The sequence below is a fragment of the Mastigoproctus giganteus genome, chromosome 7, assembly GCF_048544385.1.
Source record: "Mastigoproctus giganteus isolate SK-2022 chromosome 7, ASM4854438v1, whole genome shotgun sequence".
NCBI lineage: Eukaryota > Metazoa > Arthropoda > Arachnida > Uropygi > Thelyphonidae > Mastigoproctus > Mastigoproctus giganteus.
Window position 1 is genome coordinate 81,686,448 of NC_143581.1, and position 17,549 is coordinate 81,703,996.

Sequence of the window (17,549 nt, forward strand, 5' to 3'; positions counted from 1 at the left end):
GGCACCAAAAGCTATCACATAATCTGATCTTCACAGACTCCTTCAGTGTAATACAAATGATCCAGCATGACACAAAGAATTTCCACCCAACACTGAGGCAAATTCAAATCGCTCTAAACAAATTCTTTAAAAGAAAACAAAAGTAACCTTTTGTTGGATTCCTGGATATTCAGGAATTAAAGGAAATGAGCAAGCTGACCATGCAACAAAAACAGCAAAAGGCAACATCTCCATCCACCAAAGTACCATATACAGACTACAGACCATCAAAGCAAACAGTAAGAAACAGTGGCAAAAAGCATGGAGTGAACCAACTTATAATAAACTATTTCAAATTAAACAGATCTGAAGAAGTGGAAGTCCAGTGAAAGGAAAGTCCAAAAAGAAGTAACCCTTGCCAGGTTCAGAATAGGATATTCATATCATACCCATTCCTATCTACTTAGAGCCGAGAAAAAACCTCAGTGTAATCATTGCCACGTACAACAAACAGTTAAACATTTACTACTAGATTGTCCATCCTTTATAAATGAAAGAAAAATAGCTTTTAAGTCCATAACTAAAATTTAAGATGCTCCTGCTTTGAAAAACATTTTAAGTGAAAAAAAATAATATACAAGCGTTATTTCACTACCTAAAGTTAATAGAGTTTTATAATCAGATATATAAAAAAAAAAAAGAAGAAGGTAATCCCAAATCCGAGTATACAATTGAGCCAATACTTTGTGAATGATTTTTACCATGCATTAATTTGAACAACAATGCAAGAGACCACACTAGAAAAAGCAAAACTTTGAGAGGTGCATTATGGCCACAGAAGCCGATGTGCCAACAACAACAAAATATAGTCATGGGCATCCCACAATGACTATCTCCCCTTTGCAACAAAAACAATTGCTATCCACTTTTGTAAAAAACATCAGCTCCATCCAGATCCTGAGCTAAGGTTAGGAATCCAACCAATACCACTTAGCATCAATATCCAGTACTTTGGCCTAGTACTTGACACTAAACTTACCTTTCAGAAGCATATAATGCAATTACGAACTCAATATATGAAAAAGATGAGTATATTTAAAGTTATTTCTTCTATGGCTTGTGGAGCTGATCGCTTTACACTGATACGCCTATATCAAACCTTAATAAGATCTCATCTGGACTATGGACTTCCAATTATGATTCTGCATATAAAACAGCATTGGCTTGGCAATGCTGTTTTATATGCAGAATAATTCCAGTCCAGCATAGTGCTCTCACGATTGCTTTAGGAGTTTTAATACATCTCCAGTGCAAAGTTTGTACATGGATGCCAATGAACTTCCACTAAATCTTAGGAGAAAAGTGTTGCTTCTTAACTATGCAGCCAAATAATGTAGCCTCTCTTCTCACACCATCTGGACATATCTCTTTGAACTTCAGTGGGTAAACTTATATAGAAATAAACCCAATGAAATTAAACTTGCTGGTATCCGATTACAAGCACTAACACAATATTACCACAACCTTAGACAGTTACATGCAGCTCATGCCTTGGACAATGCTCAGAATCTTCAGATATATACAGGGTGTCTCAAAAATATTGGTACAAACATTTAGGGGAGGTAGATAACATCTAAAGGAATGTGAATCGCATAGGAACCCATAACCGGAAACGTCACGGGAAAGTAGTAGCAGAGGCACAAGAAGCAGAAATGACACAAGACAGTAATTAGTGGCAAACATTTATTTGACATAATATTAACAATGGAGTATGAGATGGATGCATTTCATGATGTTACAACAGATCAAAGGTTCCACCATGAGACGCGATGCATGCGTGACACCAACGCAGCATGGATTCGTGGACACGGTTGAACACACCTGGAGTTTCTTTGACAATAGCAGCAGTGCAGATGAGTCTCGCCACAAGATCCATTTCCGTCTCCACAGGCGATTCATACACATTAGATTTGAGGGCTCCCACAGAAAGAAATCAAGGCTTGATAAATCAGGTGAGCGTGGGGGCCAGGCAAGGGGTCCACCACAGCCAATCCATCGATGCCAAAAATGGCTGTTTAAATGGTCACGAACACACCTACCATAATGGGCAGGCGCCACGTCATATTGAAACCAAATGTTGTGTCTCACATTTGATGGAACATCGTCAAGTAACCCTGGTAGAACTTGTTCAAGGAAGATCCGATATTTAGCAGAGTTCATGCGGGATGGTAACAGGTATGGGCTGACTAAGCAGTCACTGACCATACCTGCCCACACATTTATTGCGAAGCGATGTTGTGCCACATGGGGGCACACACCATGTGGGTTGTCGTGAGCCCACACATGAGCATTGTACTGATTGAATAAGCCTTCCTGAGTGAAATAAGCCTCATCTGTGAACAAAACATAGGCTGGAAAATTCAAGTCTTGAACACTTTCTTGGAGAAACCACTGCGCAAAAGCCACACGTGCAGGATGATCTTGGGGGAGCAGTAACTGAACCCTTTAGAGATGAAAGGGGTGTAAGGAATTGTCGTGCCAGACATGCTATACATTGCAACAAGACACTCCTAAGGCAGAGGCAACGGCATGTGTGCTGGTAGTAGGATTATTCTGGACGGCATTCAACACACTTTCTTCCATGGCAGGAATTCGCGTCGAATGTGGTCTGCCCACACTACTCCTGTTACCTCTAAATGACCCATAATCGCACAAATTTTGATGCACACATGCAAACAGTGGTCCGGTACGTGTCTGTCTGGGAAGCGTCTCCATAAATTCATTGAGTGGCTCGTCCATTGCCCTCTGCTAATCCATACACTAGGTGCATGTCTGCCAGCTCACAGTTCGTATATCGATGCATGCCCTTCGTGTACGGCAACTACTGTGCCGTCTACCGACTTATGGTGACGTTTCCGGTTATGGGTTCCTATGCGATTCACATTCCTTTAGATATTACCTACCTCCCCTAAACATTTGTACCAATATTTTTGAGACACCCTGTGTATATATATATATATATATATATATGTATATATATTAGTTTGATTGCTTAGATTAACTAAATTTTGGTGTCTATTTTCTATAGGGTATTAGGTGTATCCTGAACAGGAGATTTTGTTAGCGTTTTAAGTCTAACCTATTCCTAGGGGTCTGTGGTGGTGGTGTTCAAATTATATAATAACTAAAGAAGTTAGTTATAATTCTAATTATTTAACTTTAATTAATAATATTAATCAATACTAACTAACATTCCCTTACCTGGTCATCTATCCGCTACTTCATCAGGGGCTTTGAGCGGATCGATAGCCAGTTTTATTTACATTCCTTTAAAACTGGCTATCGATCCGCTCAAAGCCCCTGATGAAGTAGCGGATAGATGACCAGGTAAGGGAATGTTAGTTAGTATTGATTAATATTATTAATTAAAGTTAAATAATTAGAATTATAACTAACTTCTTTAGTTATTATATAATTTGAACACCACCACCACAGACCCCTAGGAATAGGTTAGACTTAAAACGCTAACAAAATCTCCTGTTCAGGATACACCTAATACCCTATAGAAAATAGACACCAAAATTTAGTTAATCTAAGCAATCAAACTAAAATATATCAAGCACGTATAATAGTCCAATTGCCCATGGCAATGACATTAACGTAGCAAGGGACAAATTAAAAACAATCAATTAGACACTAACTAAAATAATAAAAACACAAAATATATGTGTATATATATATATATATATATATACACAGATGGCTCAAAACTGATGTCCTTGGGAGCTGCAGTAATTCTTCCTACATCCACTGTCTCAGTCCAGTTACCACTGGAATGCAATGTTTTTACAGCTGAACTCTATGCAATCAAAATGGCTTTGAATCTCCTTAACAAACTTAAATACCAATGTCATAATATATTGTAGACTCTTTAAGTGCAGTTATTGCCCTACAGCAGTGGTTTCCAAACTTTGTTACTACGCCCCCCTTTTAAAAAAATCTTATCTTGGCGCATCCCCCCCTCTTTATTTCATAAAATAATACAGACACATTTTTAAATGGTAAAAAATGTATTAATACAAAAAATGAAAAAAAAAAAAAAAAACGTAATTGACAGAATAATAACAAGGTTTTACTATATATATTAATTTTTAAATTATTTTGTTTTTAATGCGATGGATGTGCTTGTTTATTAGCACAAAGTTCATCGAATCTAGGTGTCATTGAGGAGAGTGCTACTCGTAGCTCTTTTTCTACTATTAAACGGGCTCGATATTTGGATTTAATTGCAGCCAATGCAGAAAATCCCGTTTCGCATAAATATGATGTTACGAATGGCAGCAATTCTTGCATTGCTTTGCTTGACAAAGTATTATATTCTTCACTTCGATTCAACCAAAATTGAACTAGGGTTTCACTCTGAAATTTTTGTTTCAATGAAGTATCGCATGATAATTCTATCAATTTTTCCTTTTCAATAGTTGTCAATCCAAATTCATCATCTTGTTCTTTGACAAATGGATTCTGTATCCACGCAAACTTTGTAAAATCAAAATCTTCGAAATAATGTGAAAAGTGCATTAGCAAACCATCCAAGTGTTCAGTAAATAGATTTTTGTTTGCTTCAATTTTAACTCTGTCGCAGAAATCATTTAAAAGTGGAAACATGTTGAACTTATTTTTTTGTAAATTTGATTTCCACAGCTCCAATTTTTTTATGAATGCTTTCACTTTGTCTTTTTCAATCAGTGAATGCATTTGCGGTCCTTGCATTGATTTATTCAAAACACTCAATTTTCAAAAAATTTCACCCAAATAAGCAAGATTAACAATAAAGTTATCATTCCTAAATAAATTTGCCTCTTCATTATGATTTTCATCAAGAAAAATTGCAATCTCTTCTTTGAGTTCAAACACCCTTTGAATCACTTTTGCACAGGATAGCCAGCGCACTTCACAATAGTATACAAATGAGGTATAATTAGCTTCCATATCTTCACACAGCTTTGCAAACAACCTAACTTTTAAAGGACTTTTTTATATAGTTTATAACTTTCGTAACTTTTGTAAAAATGTTAAGTTCCTTGCTCATATTTTTTGACACAAGAGCTGCTCTGTGGAGCATGCAGTGTGTCCAGATAACTTCGGGTGCTTTCTTTTTAACTAATTTTTGAAGACCTGCCTTGTGTCCTGACATTGACTGTGCTCCATCAGTACAGAGTCCAATGCAGTTATTCCACGTTATGTCGTTCTCATCAAAAAAAAGTGTCAATTATATTAAAAATTTCATTGGATGTAGCCTTTCCAGGAATGGGGTTGCAAAATAATATATCTTCCATTATATTAGTTTCTGCAACATATCGAACATATGCAATTAAATGAGCATCTTTAGCTACATCAGTTGCCTCATCTACTTGTATGGCGAATTTCGAAGTACACAGTCGAGAAACTAACTGATCACAAAGTTCTTCAGATATATCATTGATTCTTCTGCCAACTGTATTATCAGCAAGCGGTATTTGTCGCAACTGTTTTGCATATGATTCACCGAACATTATTTTAACCATATCAATAGCTGCTGGCAAAACTAGAGTTTCTCCTATTGTGTGTGGTTTTTTACATTTCGCGATTCTGTAAGAAACTTGGTACGACGCTAGAATTGCATTTGATGGAACAGAAACTATTTTTTTGAACGTTTGCTTTTGTTCATTAAATTCATCTACTTTTCTTTGAAAAAATTCTATGGGCTTACCAGTGTATTCAGAATGCATAGTTTTAAGGTGCCATTTTAATTTGCCTGGTCTCATACTATCTGCAGCCAAAACAAACACATTGGTTTTTCCAAGCCATCTATAATAACACTTGTGAATCCTAATGATAAATAGGATGGATCGTATTTTCTTGTCTTGGGAGTTCTACCTCCTTGTTCCCTGTTGCTTGTATTCCCACTACCTTTACTTGTATCAGCATCAGTATCTTCATTATTAGTGGATTTTCTCTTGTAACCAGTCAAAAATTTATCCATTCGTCTAAAAATATTAGAATTAACTTTATATTCTTAAAAATACAACTTCTAAATTACTAACGATTATTATCAGTAAGTAATCACACCAAAAACAATAAAAAACACAATCGCACACCACTGAAACCGTATTTTTAACCATGCAACTAATGCTATACTCTGCAATCTACCTATATATGTCATACATAGTATGCACTAAATTAATTAGAGTGAGATAGGTGACGGTAAATGCTTTAAAAAATAGGTTATAAAATTTAATGTTATGTTATGAAAGTTTATTTATATGTATATATTTTTTTATTTATATATGTTATGTTATGAAAATTATATTTCTGTTAAACTTTTTGCGCCTCCTTTTGCACTAGTCCATGCCTCCCAGTTTGGAAATCGCTGCCCTACAGAATAAATCACAAAATTTCCATCCACCTCTCACACAAATCAGATCGTGGTTATGTCACCTCAATGAAGATATGCTGACTGTCAAGTTTTGCTGGATACCCAGTGACATTGGAAACAGGGTATCCAGCAAACAGGGTATCCAGGAAACAAGCATGCAGATGAAGCAGCAAGACTTCCCATGCCACTTGATTTGATACCATTCCAGTTCCTTATTCTGATTACGAAACAATCATATGACAGATATGTAGTGATATGTGGTCTGAAATGTGGCATACCCAAAGAGGTAACAAGCTTCTTGAAATAAAACAGAATTCACAGCTGTGGAGATCCACTTTTTCCAATTAAATAGGCATGAAGGAGTTATGCATGTGAAAGCACGAATTGGCCATATGCATCTAACACACCTCTTTTTACTGCTAAGCATATTCTCATTCAGTGTACACATTATCATTTCACCCCGGGGGCTCACATCTGGTGAGTATGGGCTTGGCACACCCAGGGTCCTGAGCTGGATATCATCATTCTTCTCTTTCTTAGTGATTCCCTTCTACTTTTGACTCTCTCTCTCTCTCTCTCTCTCTCTCTCTCTCAGGGTAACTCGGGAACTTTTTTTTTCCTGGTGCAGCATAAGCCTCAGGCTTCCTTGCACCATATGGCTATTAATAATAATAATAATAATAATTTAATAGGCGCCTCGGTAGCCAGGTGGGAAGGAGCAGCAGTGCGTAGCACACGCTTCTTGATTAGATCGGGGTTCGAGCCCGTCACCACCAAATACGGAGGATGCGGAAAGGTCAGGGAATGACCACCGCATATCCCCGGAGCAATATGGCCTTAGTTGCTAATGCTCCTAAAAACCAAATAACAAAAAACATAATAATTTAACTAGAATTGCATGTTTCAGATCACTGCTTAACTTACAAAAACCTCTGCAACTAATCCATATACTTGGAGATGATGCCCATTTATCAAAACTTTTTACTTACCTAAAAATTATCAACATTTACAGTCACTTCTATACCTATTTCCTTTCATATATTGATCAACACTCCAAAGTAACAGGTACAATTTGGCCATAGTAGCCCTAGTGCCATTAAGGGGCTCATATCTGATGAGTATGGGCTTGGCACACCCAGGGTCACACCCTGAGCTGGATATCATTCTTCTCTTTCTTGGTGATTCCCTTCTATTTCTGACTCTTGCTCTCTCTCTCTCTCTCTCTCTCTCTCTCTCTCTCTCTCTCTCTCTCTCTCTCTCTCTCTCTCTCTCTCTCTCTCTCTCTCTCAGGGGTAACTCAGAAATTTTTTTTTTTTTTTTTTTGGCTGGTGAAGCCTTGGGCTTCCTTGCACCATATGGCTAATTATTATAATAATAATAATAATAAAATCCCACTCCAGGAACAACAACTTTAGCCATTGTAATAGAAGAAGGAAGAGTCAACCTATACCATGGACCGAAACCCAGATGTGACTGCAGCCATAACATGAAAATAATATTTTATTTAAATTGCTACTGTTGATTAGATGTGTGTGAACATCCTCAAAACCACCCCAAAGAATGTACTAAGTTAAGAATAACCTGCATAGAAAAATATAATTACAAGTATATAGAAATCTGTCATAATTCTGTTTTGTGTAGAAAAATAAATTTACCTTACATAATTTCATTTTCAGAAAAATGCTTTGAAACAAAAGGAAGCAGGAATGGCTATTTCAGGTAAAATTTACCTTTAATTTTATTCTCTTATACCTTTCTTTATTCTGTTGATTTTTAAGAATATTTCTCTTCACTTTCAATTGTCATCAGCCCCAGCTGCCAAAGTGGCGTTATTTTTATATAGTTGTTTAGGCATAAATAATCTCTAAATGGACCAACTGAAAGTTACAGAGAAAGAAATAGCAAAGAAATTAAAAACCCAAGGAGTAATAAACATTAAAATCAGCATCAGACAAAATGAAACTGTTATAGAAGCAATGACTTTTGATACTTACCTTTTGACTTTACAAAATCTCCACAAACAGTAAAAGTAGGATACTTCCATATCAAGTGTGTCTACACATACTAGATCTTATTTCATGTTATTAGTAGTATTTCAGCCATTCGTAGGTGGCATACAGAGGAACATCCACCTGTACAAAATATGGACAGAAATATTACAAATCCAGTGGCATGAGACCAATCACAGCCAGCATACTGTGTTGTTCTAATTACAAAGAAAACCACCTAGCCTACTCAAAATTGCATAATAGATGAAACAAGAAAAAACAGTTCAGAACTAAGAAACTGAATGTACCAAGAGGCAAAATGGATTATATTGTAAAATGCAATATGCTGATCATAATTACACCAAATCAAACAGCCCCATAAAGTCATAGGTAATCAACATCAATCAAACTGACTCACTGAATAAACATAGAAAATCAGTCACAACAAAAGATTTAATCCTAGAAATCTTTCCCAATGCAGAAATTAATATCATTAACCACTTCTTTTCAAAAATAGAAAAAAGAAAATCATATAGATTTAAGTATGTCTCTTTAGCAGTAGTCCAGAGGTTCAGGTAAATCAAAATATTGAAAAAAAATTTCACTATGATTGGAGAGGATTCCAAAAGGCCTGGTTTACCAAGGGGCAGTTGCTCCAGATCCCCAGTGACCAAATTTTAGGATCTCTAAATCACAGCAGTAACATATACTGTCTGACTACCCATGGATCGATCTATAAGCAGGTAATATGTAATAGACTTCACTCCCAGTGTCAACAGTCATGGCATGGACAGGTTACAAAACTGGTTACGCTACAATAATCCCCTCCAAAAACACCACTGCAATAGCGGCAAGAATAGCGAGTTGTAACTTACAAAATCACCAGCTAAATTTAAAAAATAGGCTAATGGATGCCACTAAGCCTATTTAATCTATTTGTAAAACACATATTAATAATACACTAACTAATCAAAAATATGATAAAATTTCAAGGAAAACTTCTAACAGGTTGTAACAGTATTTGCTGATTCTATTGAGACAGTGGTAGTTGGGACAGAAAACTGCTAGGTTGGGATATACAAATTAATGGATTAACAATAGCTGCAGGTGGAAGTGGAATTGTTTCTTTTTCTACCTCTATTGGAACAAGCAGTAGCCTGAAAAGCAAGTTCCCGGGATTTTGAAGGCCTGCTGTGGATCATCATGGAAAAAGGAAATATATGGCCTGTTAGAGTAACTATGAGCAAGAAACAATGCATGTATACTTACATGTTCAACAATGCTAGAAGCATAGTAAATAAATTTGAACTTGAAATTATTATTATTATTAGCCATATGGTGCATGCTGGTCAAGTCATCAAATGCAGGCATTGAGGGAGATATCAGCAATTAGGTGTCACTTAGATACAAGGGATGCAGAATTTGAACATGGGAAGTAAGTTTTTACAGAAAAAACAGACAAGACAAGACAGGAGCGTGGGAGAGGTTATGATCTTAGTTAAGAAACACATAAAATCTAAGACAGTGCACATCCAGTTGATATAGGTGGCCAGTGCAATGTTCAGCCAGTTTTGTGTGACATAAGCACTGGAAAAACAAAAATGAGAGTAGAAGTGTATTATAGGCTAAATGGCTCTGATAAGTACAATGAACACAGAGAAATGGAGTGGGCCAGTAAATCAGAATGTGTTGTAATGGTGGATTTTAATGCTTTTGATGTTAACTGGAACTTGAGTTGGTAATTCATGCACTAGCGAGACTTTTGTGGGATTTATTGTATGACTGTATTCTCCAGTAGCATGTTAGAGAGGAAAAAAAGAGAAAATAATACTTTTGATCTGATTATTAGCAGTGATTATTGGCGTATTAAGAATATGCAGATAAAAGAATCACTATGTGGCAGTGATCACAGTGTATTGATGTAAGATTTAATTAAAGATGTAACTGCCATAAAGGGTAAAGGGAAGGGATTTTACATTTGTAAAGGTGACTGAAGTGGTCTCAGACAATTTTTAAATTCTATGCATTAGGACCAGCTTATGATGTTACTATCAACAAATCCTTAATGCAAAGCAAACAAGAAAATAATAATAGAAACTACTAGGCTTTTCATACCAACTAAGAAATGCTGTTCAAGGCCTACACCTAAATGGATGTCAGATGAACTAATGAGATTTATTGCAGAGAAGACGAGAAGAGAAAAGATAGAATAGAAATGTATGGGTTGCATATCAATTATCAGGTGATACAGCATACTATCATAGATATAAACAAGTCTGTAATCAAGTCACAAAGGAGGGTAGACAACAGCAAAGGAAAATTATGAGAAATCTGTGCAAATGAGGCAAAGAAAAACAGCAAAGACTTCTTTACTTATGTAAACACTAGAAGGAAGGGGATGAATCACATGGTCCACTTGATATTGATAGTTCAGCTGCTGATGATCCTGCCCAGGTTGCTGAAAGTATTTTGCATCTACATTCATATATGGAATTCTTCGGGGGAATTGGATGCCAGAAATATATGAGACTCTAAAAGGGAGCTAAATTATTTTGTAATAACTGAGAGGAAAGTGGAAGAGAAATTGTTGAAGTTAAACATAAAAAAAGCACTTGAGGTAGATGCAATCTATTCAGTTATATTAAGGAAGGCAGCAAAGGAAGTAAGAAAACCCTTAGCACAATTATGAGTTCATCCATGGATTCAGTGGGAGTCCCTGTGTACTGGAGATGTGCAAATATATTTCCAGTTCACAATGGGCGACCAAAGGGTAACACCAATAATTACAGGCTAATTAGCTTAATTTCTGTTTCAGGGAAAATAATGGAGTCACTGGTTAAAGAAGTAATATTGTGTACTCTACAGAGGATTATAGCTGTACTTCAAATCACAACATGGGTTTGTTGAGAGGAAATCTTGTCTGACTAATTTGATTTAATACTGTGATGCAGTCACTAAGGAACTGGATGCAAAAAAATAATTTTGATAGCATATACTTGGATTTCAGGAAAGCTTTTGATACTGTTGCACACAAAAGGCTGCTGTACAAACTAGAGCAGTGTGGCATTACGGTTAAATTACTGCTATGGATTAAGGGATGGTTGAGTGGGAAAAAATAGTTTTTATCAATGGATACTGCCTTTCATGGAGTAATGTTAGTAGTGGAATCTCAGAGGGTTTGGCAGCCCCGGGTGCCAAGCATTTCCGTGGCCAAGCGATTCTTGCATGTTTATAAAGCGTTTTTCCTCGAAGTGACAGAGTTTTCCTTGTTTTTCTCGTAGAATTAAAATTTTCTGTTGAGTTGCTCTACTTTCTTAAAAACACTAAGAAGAAGGCAAGTACCTTTTTCTTTAATTTAGCTAGCCATACTAACTTACTAACTCTATGCTTGGCCACCAAGCGGCACCGCTCCTGCCTCCTCGTGGCGGGGCTGGTAACCTGGGTGGTAAAGGCAAACCCCCAGGGCCAAAAGGAGCGATCATGGATAAAAATCATTATCCAAACTTAGAGCCTTTGAGCTCAAGAGTGGAAGCTTCTAACACTGACCATGACTCAAGTCAACCTAAAAGACTGCAAAGAGAAGCAGAATGTCATGACGATTGTCCAAACTTCCTGGTGATTCATTCCCTATCTGCCCAACCTGTGGGTAAGTTATCACCATTCTTAATTCAGAAAATCTTGGAGTCAATTGCTGGATCACCAAAAATGGTTAAAAGACTGCAGTCCGGAGACCTTCTGATAGAAACAGCCACCTCAAAACATTCTGAGTGGCTGTTAAAAACAACAACATTTGGTGGGTTGACAGTAGAAATTACTCCCCACAAAACACTAAATTCATCAAAAGGTGTCATCAGCGAGTGGGACCTAATTACAGTCTCCGAAGAAGAACTACTCCAAGAACTCAGCATTCAGAAAGTAGTAAATGTAAAACGGATCATGACGAAAAAAGATGGAAATCTTACTCCAACAAGATCCATCATTCTGACATTTACCACTCCAGACTTGCCATCCTCTATTAAAGCTGGTTATTTAAACTGCCGGATTCGACCATACATCCCGAATCCTGTTCGTTGCTTTAAATGTCAGAAATATGGCCATTCCCAGCAGGCTTGTCGAGGGGAAGCCATATGTCCCATCTGTGGCTCTAAAGATCACACCCAAGCGGATTGTTCAGTCAAAACTCCTGTTTGTGCAAACTGCAAAGGAAGCCATCCAGCCTTTTCCAAAACTTGTGAGCTTTCAATACAAAACTTTCAATACAAAATTGAAAATAAAGTCATGTTTCCTGAGGCATGTAGACAAGTTATGTCGACCATGCCTAGTGGTCGTTCTTATGCAGCTCGCACTTGAAACTTTGTTTCTACTGCAGCTCAAACAGATGTATCAGTTCCGCCTAACACCTCTCTAGTGAACTGGCTGAAATTTACACTTTCAACCTCTAAAAAAGATAATCCTCATAATCCTCCAAAAAAAACTAGCGAAGCCACAAATACTCCAATCAGTATCCCTACTCATACCCCATTGGTCCCAGTTGAAAAAGAACAATTAAAATCTCACTCAGTCTCTAAAAAAATGGAATCGTCTACCAATAATATGGATGTACATGAGCTGCTAGGTAACGAGGAGCCCATTCTAGAACTCCATGCAGATGACACCATGGATATTGGACGCCCCACTTTCCTAAAAAAAGACCGGAAAAAATGTCCCACGAACAAAAAAGTCAGACGAATCATCCTTAGCTAAATCTAAATAATGTATAACATCATACAATGGAACTGCAGAGGACTGAGTAGTCATTCTGATGACTTAAGGGATTTACTAGCTCAATTCAACCCCATAGGTGTATGCCTACAGGAAACTTTCTTGTCACCCCAAATTTCACCAAAATTCTGAAATTATGTGATATACAGATGAGATAGGAGTTCAAACTCTCCTGCCCGTGGCGGAGTAGCTATTCTTGTTAACTCTGACATTCCATCCAGGCCGATCCAATTGAGAACCACCCTAGAAGTGGTCGAGCTCGTATTGCAGTTGGTATTTCAGTTACCATTGTTTCCATCTATATTTCACCATCTCTACCACTTCCGCATTCAGAACTTGACAGCCTGATTTCACAACTCCCAACTCCAATTTGTCTCTTTGGTGACTTTAATGGACATCATCCATTGTGGGGGTCTGCTATAATGGATAGAAGAGGCAAATTGATGGAGGAATTCATGAACAATAATGATCTTAATTTATTAAATTCTGCATCTCCTACTTACATACACCTAGCAACAGGATCTGTTTCTGCAATAGACTTGTCAATTTGTTCACCATCTATCTTTCCAATCATGACATGGTCAGTATTAACCGATCCCTTTAACAGTGATCACTTTCCAATTATTTGTTCACCACAAACAAGAGTAACTCCGAATCCTGTTCAGCGATCCAACTGGCAGTTTAAAAAGGCAAACTGGGGAGGCTATTCTGCCCAAATACTCTTAGACAGATGTTATGTTCAAAGACAACATATTGATGAAGTAAATACATATATAACCAATCAGATTCTCACTGCAGCTAATTCTTCCATTCCAAAATCCATGCCTTATCGCAAACACAGAAATCACTGGTGGAATACAGATTGTTTAATTGCCAAACAGCAAAAAAACTGTGCTTGGAATAATTTCCGCAAGTAACCCACCACTAGTAACCTAATTGCTTATAAAAGACTCAAAGCGAAACGGGATTCATGGATTGCTTTTGCCTCAACCATTACTAAAGACACGGATACACGGGTCATCTGGAAAAGAACACAGGCATTAAATGGCAAATTTGCTCGGCCCACCTCTCCGATACTTCATTGGAGAGGGAAAGACATTTCTACTCCTGAAGAAGTTGCAAATGCATTAGCAGAATCATTTGCAAAAATCTCAGCTTCTGCCACCTATGCGTCCACCTTCCAGAATATCAAAGCAGGTGCAGAACGGTATAAAATCAACTTCTTCACATGCCGCTCACTATCATACAACCAACCGTTTACATTAAAGAACTTCAAGAATTATTAAACAGATCTTCCAATAGCGCTGCAGGTCCAGATGGAGTTCATTACATTATGGTAAAGCATTTACTTTATGAAGACTTGATAACTCTATTAATTTTTTATAATCAGATCTTCACTGAAAATGTCTATCCTTCTTCATGGCGCCATTCGTTCGTTATGGCCTTACCAAAACCAGGAAAAGATCCTTCCTGTGTTGAAAATTACAGGCTAATATCTCTTATGAGCTGTATGGGAAAAATTTTCGAAAGGATGGTTCATACTAGACTCACCTACATCCTGGAGTCAGAGAATCTCCTTCCAGAACAACAATATGGCTTTCGGAAAAATAGATCAACGCTGGACGTGCTTATCAAAGTCGAATCTCATATCCGCAATGCCTTTGTCATGAAACAACATCTAGTCATGGTCAATTTAGATCTTGAAAAGGCATTTGATACAATATAGCGTCATGGTATTATTAGGGACCTTTACCATCTGGGGCTTTGGGGCTATTTGCCGGAAATAATTCAAAATTTCCTGCAATTGCGCTCTTTTCAAGTCCGATACAAAAATGTCCTCTCTACATCTCACATTCAGCAAGAGGGAGTCCCGCAGCGATCAATACTCAGTCCAACACTGTTTTCAATCCTAGTTAGCAGCATGACATGAGATATCCCAAAAACTGTTCAAACTTATATGTATGCAGATGATCTTACCATTTCCTGTCAATCTCAAAGTATGAATACCATTGAACGGCAGCTACAACTTACCATAACCAAAATAGAATCCTGGACTTCACGGAACGGTTACAGACTGTCATAAAAGAAATGCACTGTCACTAATTTTTGCAAGAAGCGAGCTCTCCATCCTGAACCTGAACTACAAATAAACAATACTCCAATCCCGCTTGTTAATACCGTTAAATTTCTTGGACTACTATTAGACCGCAAACTAAATTTCCAAGCTCACATCACTTATTTGAGAACTTCTTGTTTAAAGCATTTGAATATACTTCGTTCTGTCTCATCTATGTCATGGGGAGCTGATCGGTGTACTTTGCTACATCTTTATAGAAGTTTAATCCGTTCACGACTAGATTGTGGTTGTCCAGTGTATGACTCTGCCGGGAGCACTACTTTAAAACGGCTAAATATGATCCATCACAGTGCTCTGAGGACTGAGCTGGGATCTTTCAGGACTTCTCCGATCCAAAGTCTATATATTGAAGTGCATGATACCCCATTACACCTGCGTAGAAAAACACTACTGCTTCACTAAACTGCTAAGATCCAGAGTCTACCATCGCACCCAAGTTGGGAGCATCTCTGTAATACTCGTTGGGATGCCTTCTCTGAGAGCAAGCGAAATGAAAATAGACCCACCTCTCTCAGGATCAAAGAGCTTGTTCAGACTTGGAATGTCAATTTAAATGAAATTTTCCAATAACACAACTACACCTGTTGCTCCTTGGACATATGTGTCTGTCTCTCAAGATACATACTTCCTCCAGTGGGGGAAAAATATACCTTCCTGCAATATCAGACAGTTACATTCAGCTCATGCTATGAACAACCATGCCTGTAAAATTTATACGGATGGTTCAAAAACTGAGAGTATGGTAGGTGCTGCGGCAGTTTTTCCTTATGTACAAGTTCAGCCACACTACCGCTTGCTTGCAGCATCTTCACAGCCGAATTATATGCCATTAAGTTAGCGCTTAGTAAGATAATTGAGCTTTCCATCTCATCTGCCATAATTTACACAGATTCTCTTAGTGCTGTCTCTGCCATAAGGAAGAATTCCTCCATTTCTCACCCTACATTGAAACAGATTCATTCCCAGCTATTCGCTTGCAGTGTGTCCAATCAGTCAATCAGTTTTTGCTGGATCCCTGGCCATTCAGGCATTCCAGGAAATGAAAGTGCTGACTTTGCCGCTAAACATCCTCAATCTGCTCTCTCACAACATCCTCAGATTCCTTTCTCTGATTTTAAGTCTGTCATATGCAAAGCCTGCTACGATAAATGGTCACAGACCTGGAAAAGTGACACTAACAATAAACTTTACCAGATAAAAGAAGATCCAAAGCTGTGGCTGTCTGGCTTCCGAAGAAACAGACGAGAGGAAGTGGTACTGGCAAGACTCAGAATTGGACACACTCACCATACTCATCTCTTCCTATTATTGGGTGAAAGCCCACCACAATTCTCATCCTGTCAGACGCAACTTATAGTCCATCATTTCCTGGTTGATTGTCCCTTACATTCAACCATCCGATCAAACACTTTTCAGTCACTCTCTACATTGAATATATCACAGATTTATCTTGCATCTTAGGAAATGAAGCAAATATTGAAGAATTTTTATTATATCTAAAACATACTGGTTTGTAAAGAAGCATATAATTTAATCTCTCTAACAATACGCTTTTTGTCAATTGACGATGAAGAGGCACAATTTGGCCAGTGAACCCTTGTGTCATTAAACCGAACTACAACAACAACATCAGAGGGTTTGGCTCTGGCGTATTGTTGTTTTCTGTATTTATTAAATATATTGGTGAAGATTTATCAGGCTTAATGTCTTAATTTGCAGATTATACAAAGGTTGGCAGGGTGGCTAATGACAGTATGCTACTGCAGCAAGAGCCACAAAAATCAGGCAGATGAGCTGAGAAATGGCAATTGAATTTTAACATTTACAAATGTTAAACTTCAATTGCTCTATGTATTATGGATAGCAGTAATGCTAGAGTAACTGGTATTAGTGGAAAATGACAAAGACCTGGGCATAATTGTGCAGTTTCATGTGATATTCTCTGAGCAGTACAGACAAGCCTCCAGAACAACTCATGAAGCCTTGCCAATGATGTAGAGGAACTTTGCTAGTTGGGAGGATCATGTGATTATCCCATTATATAAGGCAATGGTCAGGCCACCTCTTGAGTACTGCATACAGTTCTGGAGGTCTCATTTTAGGAAGGATGTTGAGCTGCTGAAACAGGTATAGAGAATGGCAACAAGTTGGTGAAGAGAACAAAGGGTGTGCTCTTACCGAGAAAGGTTTCAGTCTAGGTGCCTGCAAGGTGATCTGCTTGAGGTGTTTAAGGCTTTGAATGGATTGAATAAGCTTAGTGTTGATG

General features: G+C 37.6%; 1 protein-coding gene across 1 annotated transcript in view; it reads left to right on the plus strand.

Moving 5' to 3' along the window:
* LOC150083031 (DNA-dependent protein kinase catalytic subunit-like) overlaps positions 1–17,549 on the plus strand; it is a 156,783-nt gene that overhangs the window by 73,738 nt on the left and 65,496 nt on the right. Inside the window, exon 8 of the mRNA XM_090378364.1 lies at positions 8,074–8,116. Within this exon, the coding sequence (XP_090234490.1) occupies positions 8,074–8,116 (43 nt within the window). The remainder of the gene's footprint in view (positions 1–8,073; positions 8,117–17,549) is intronic.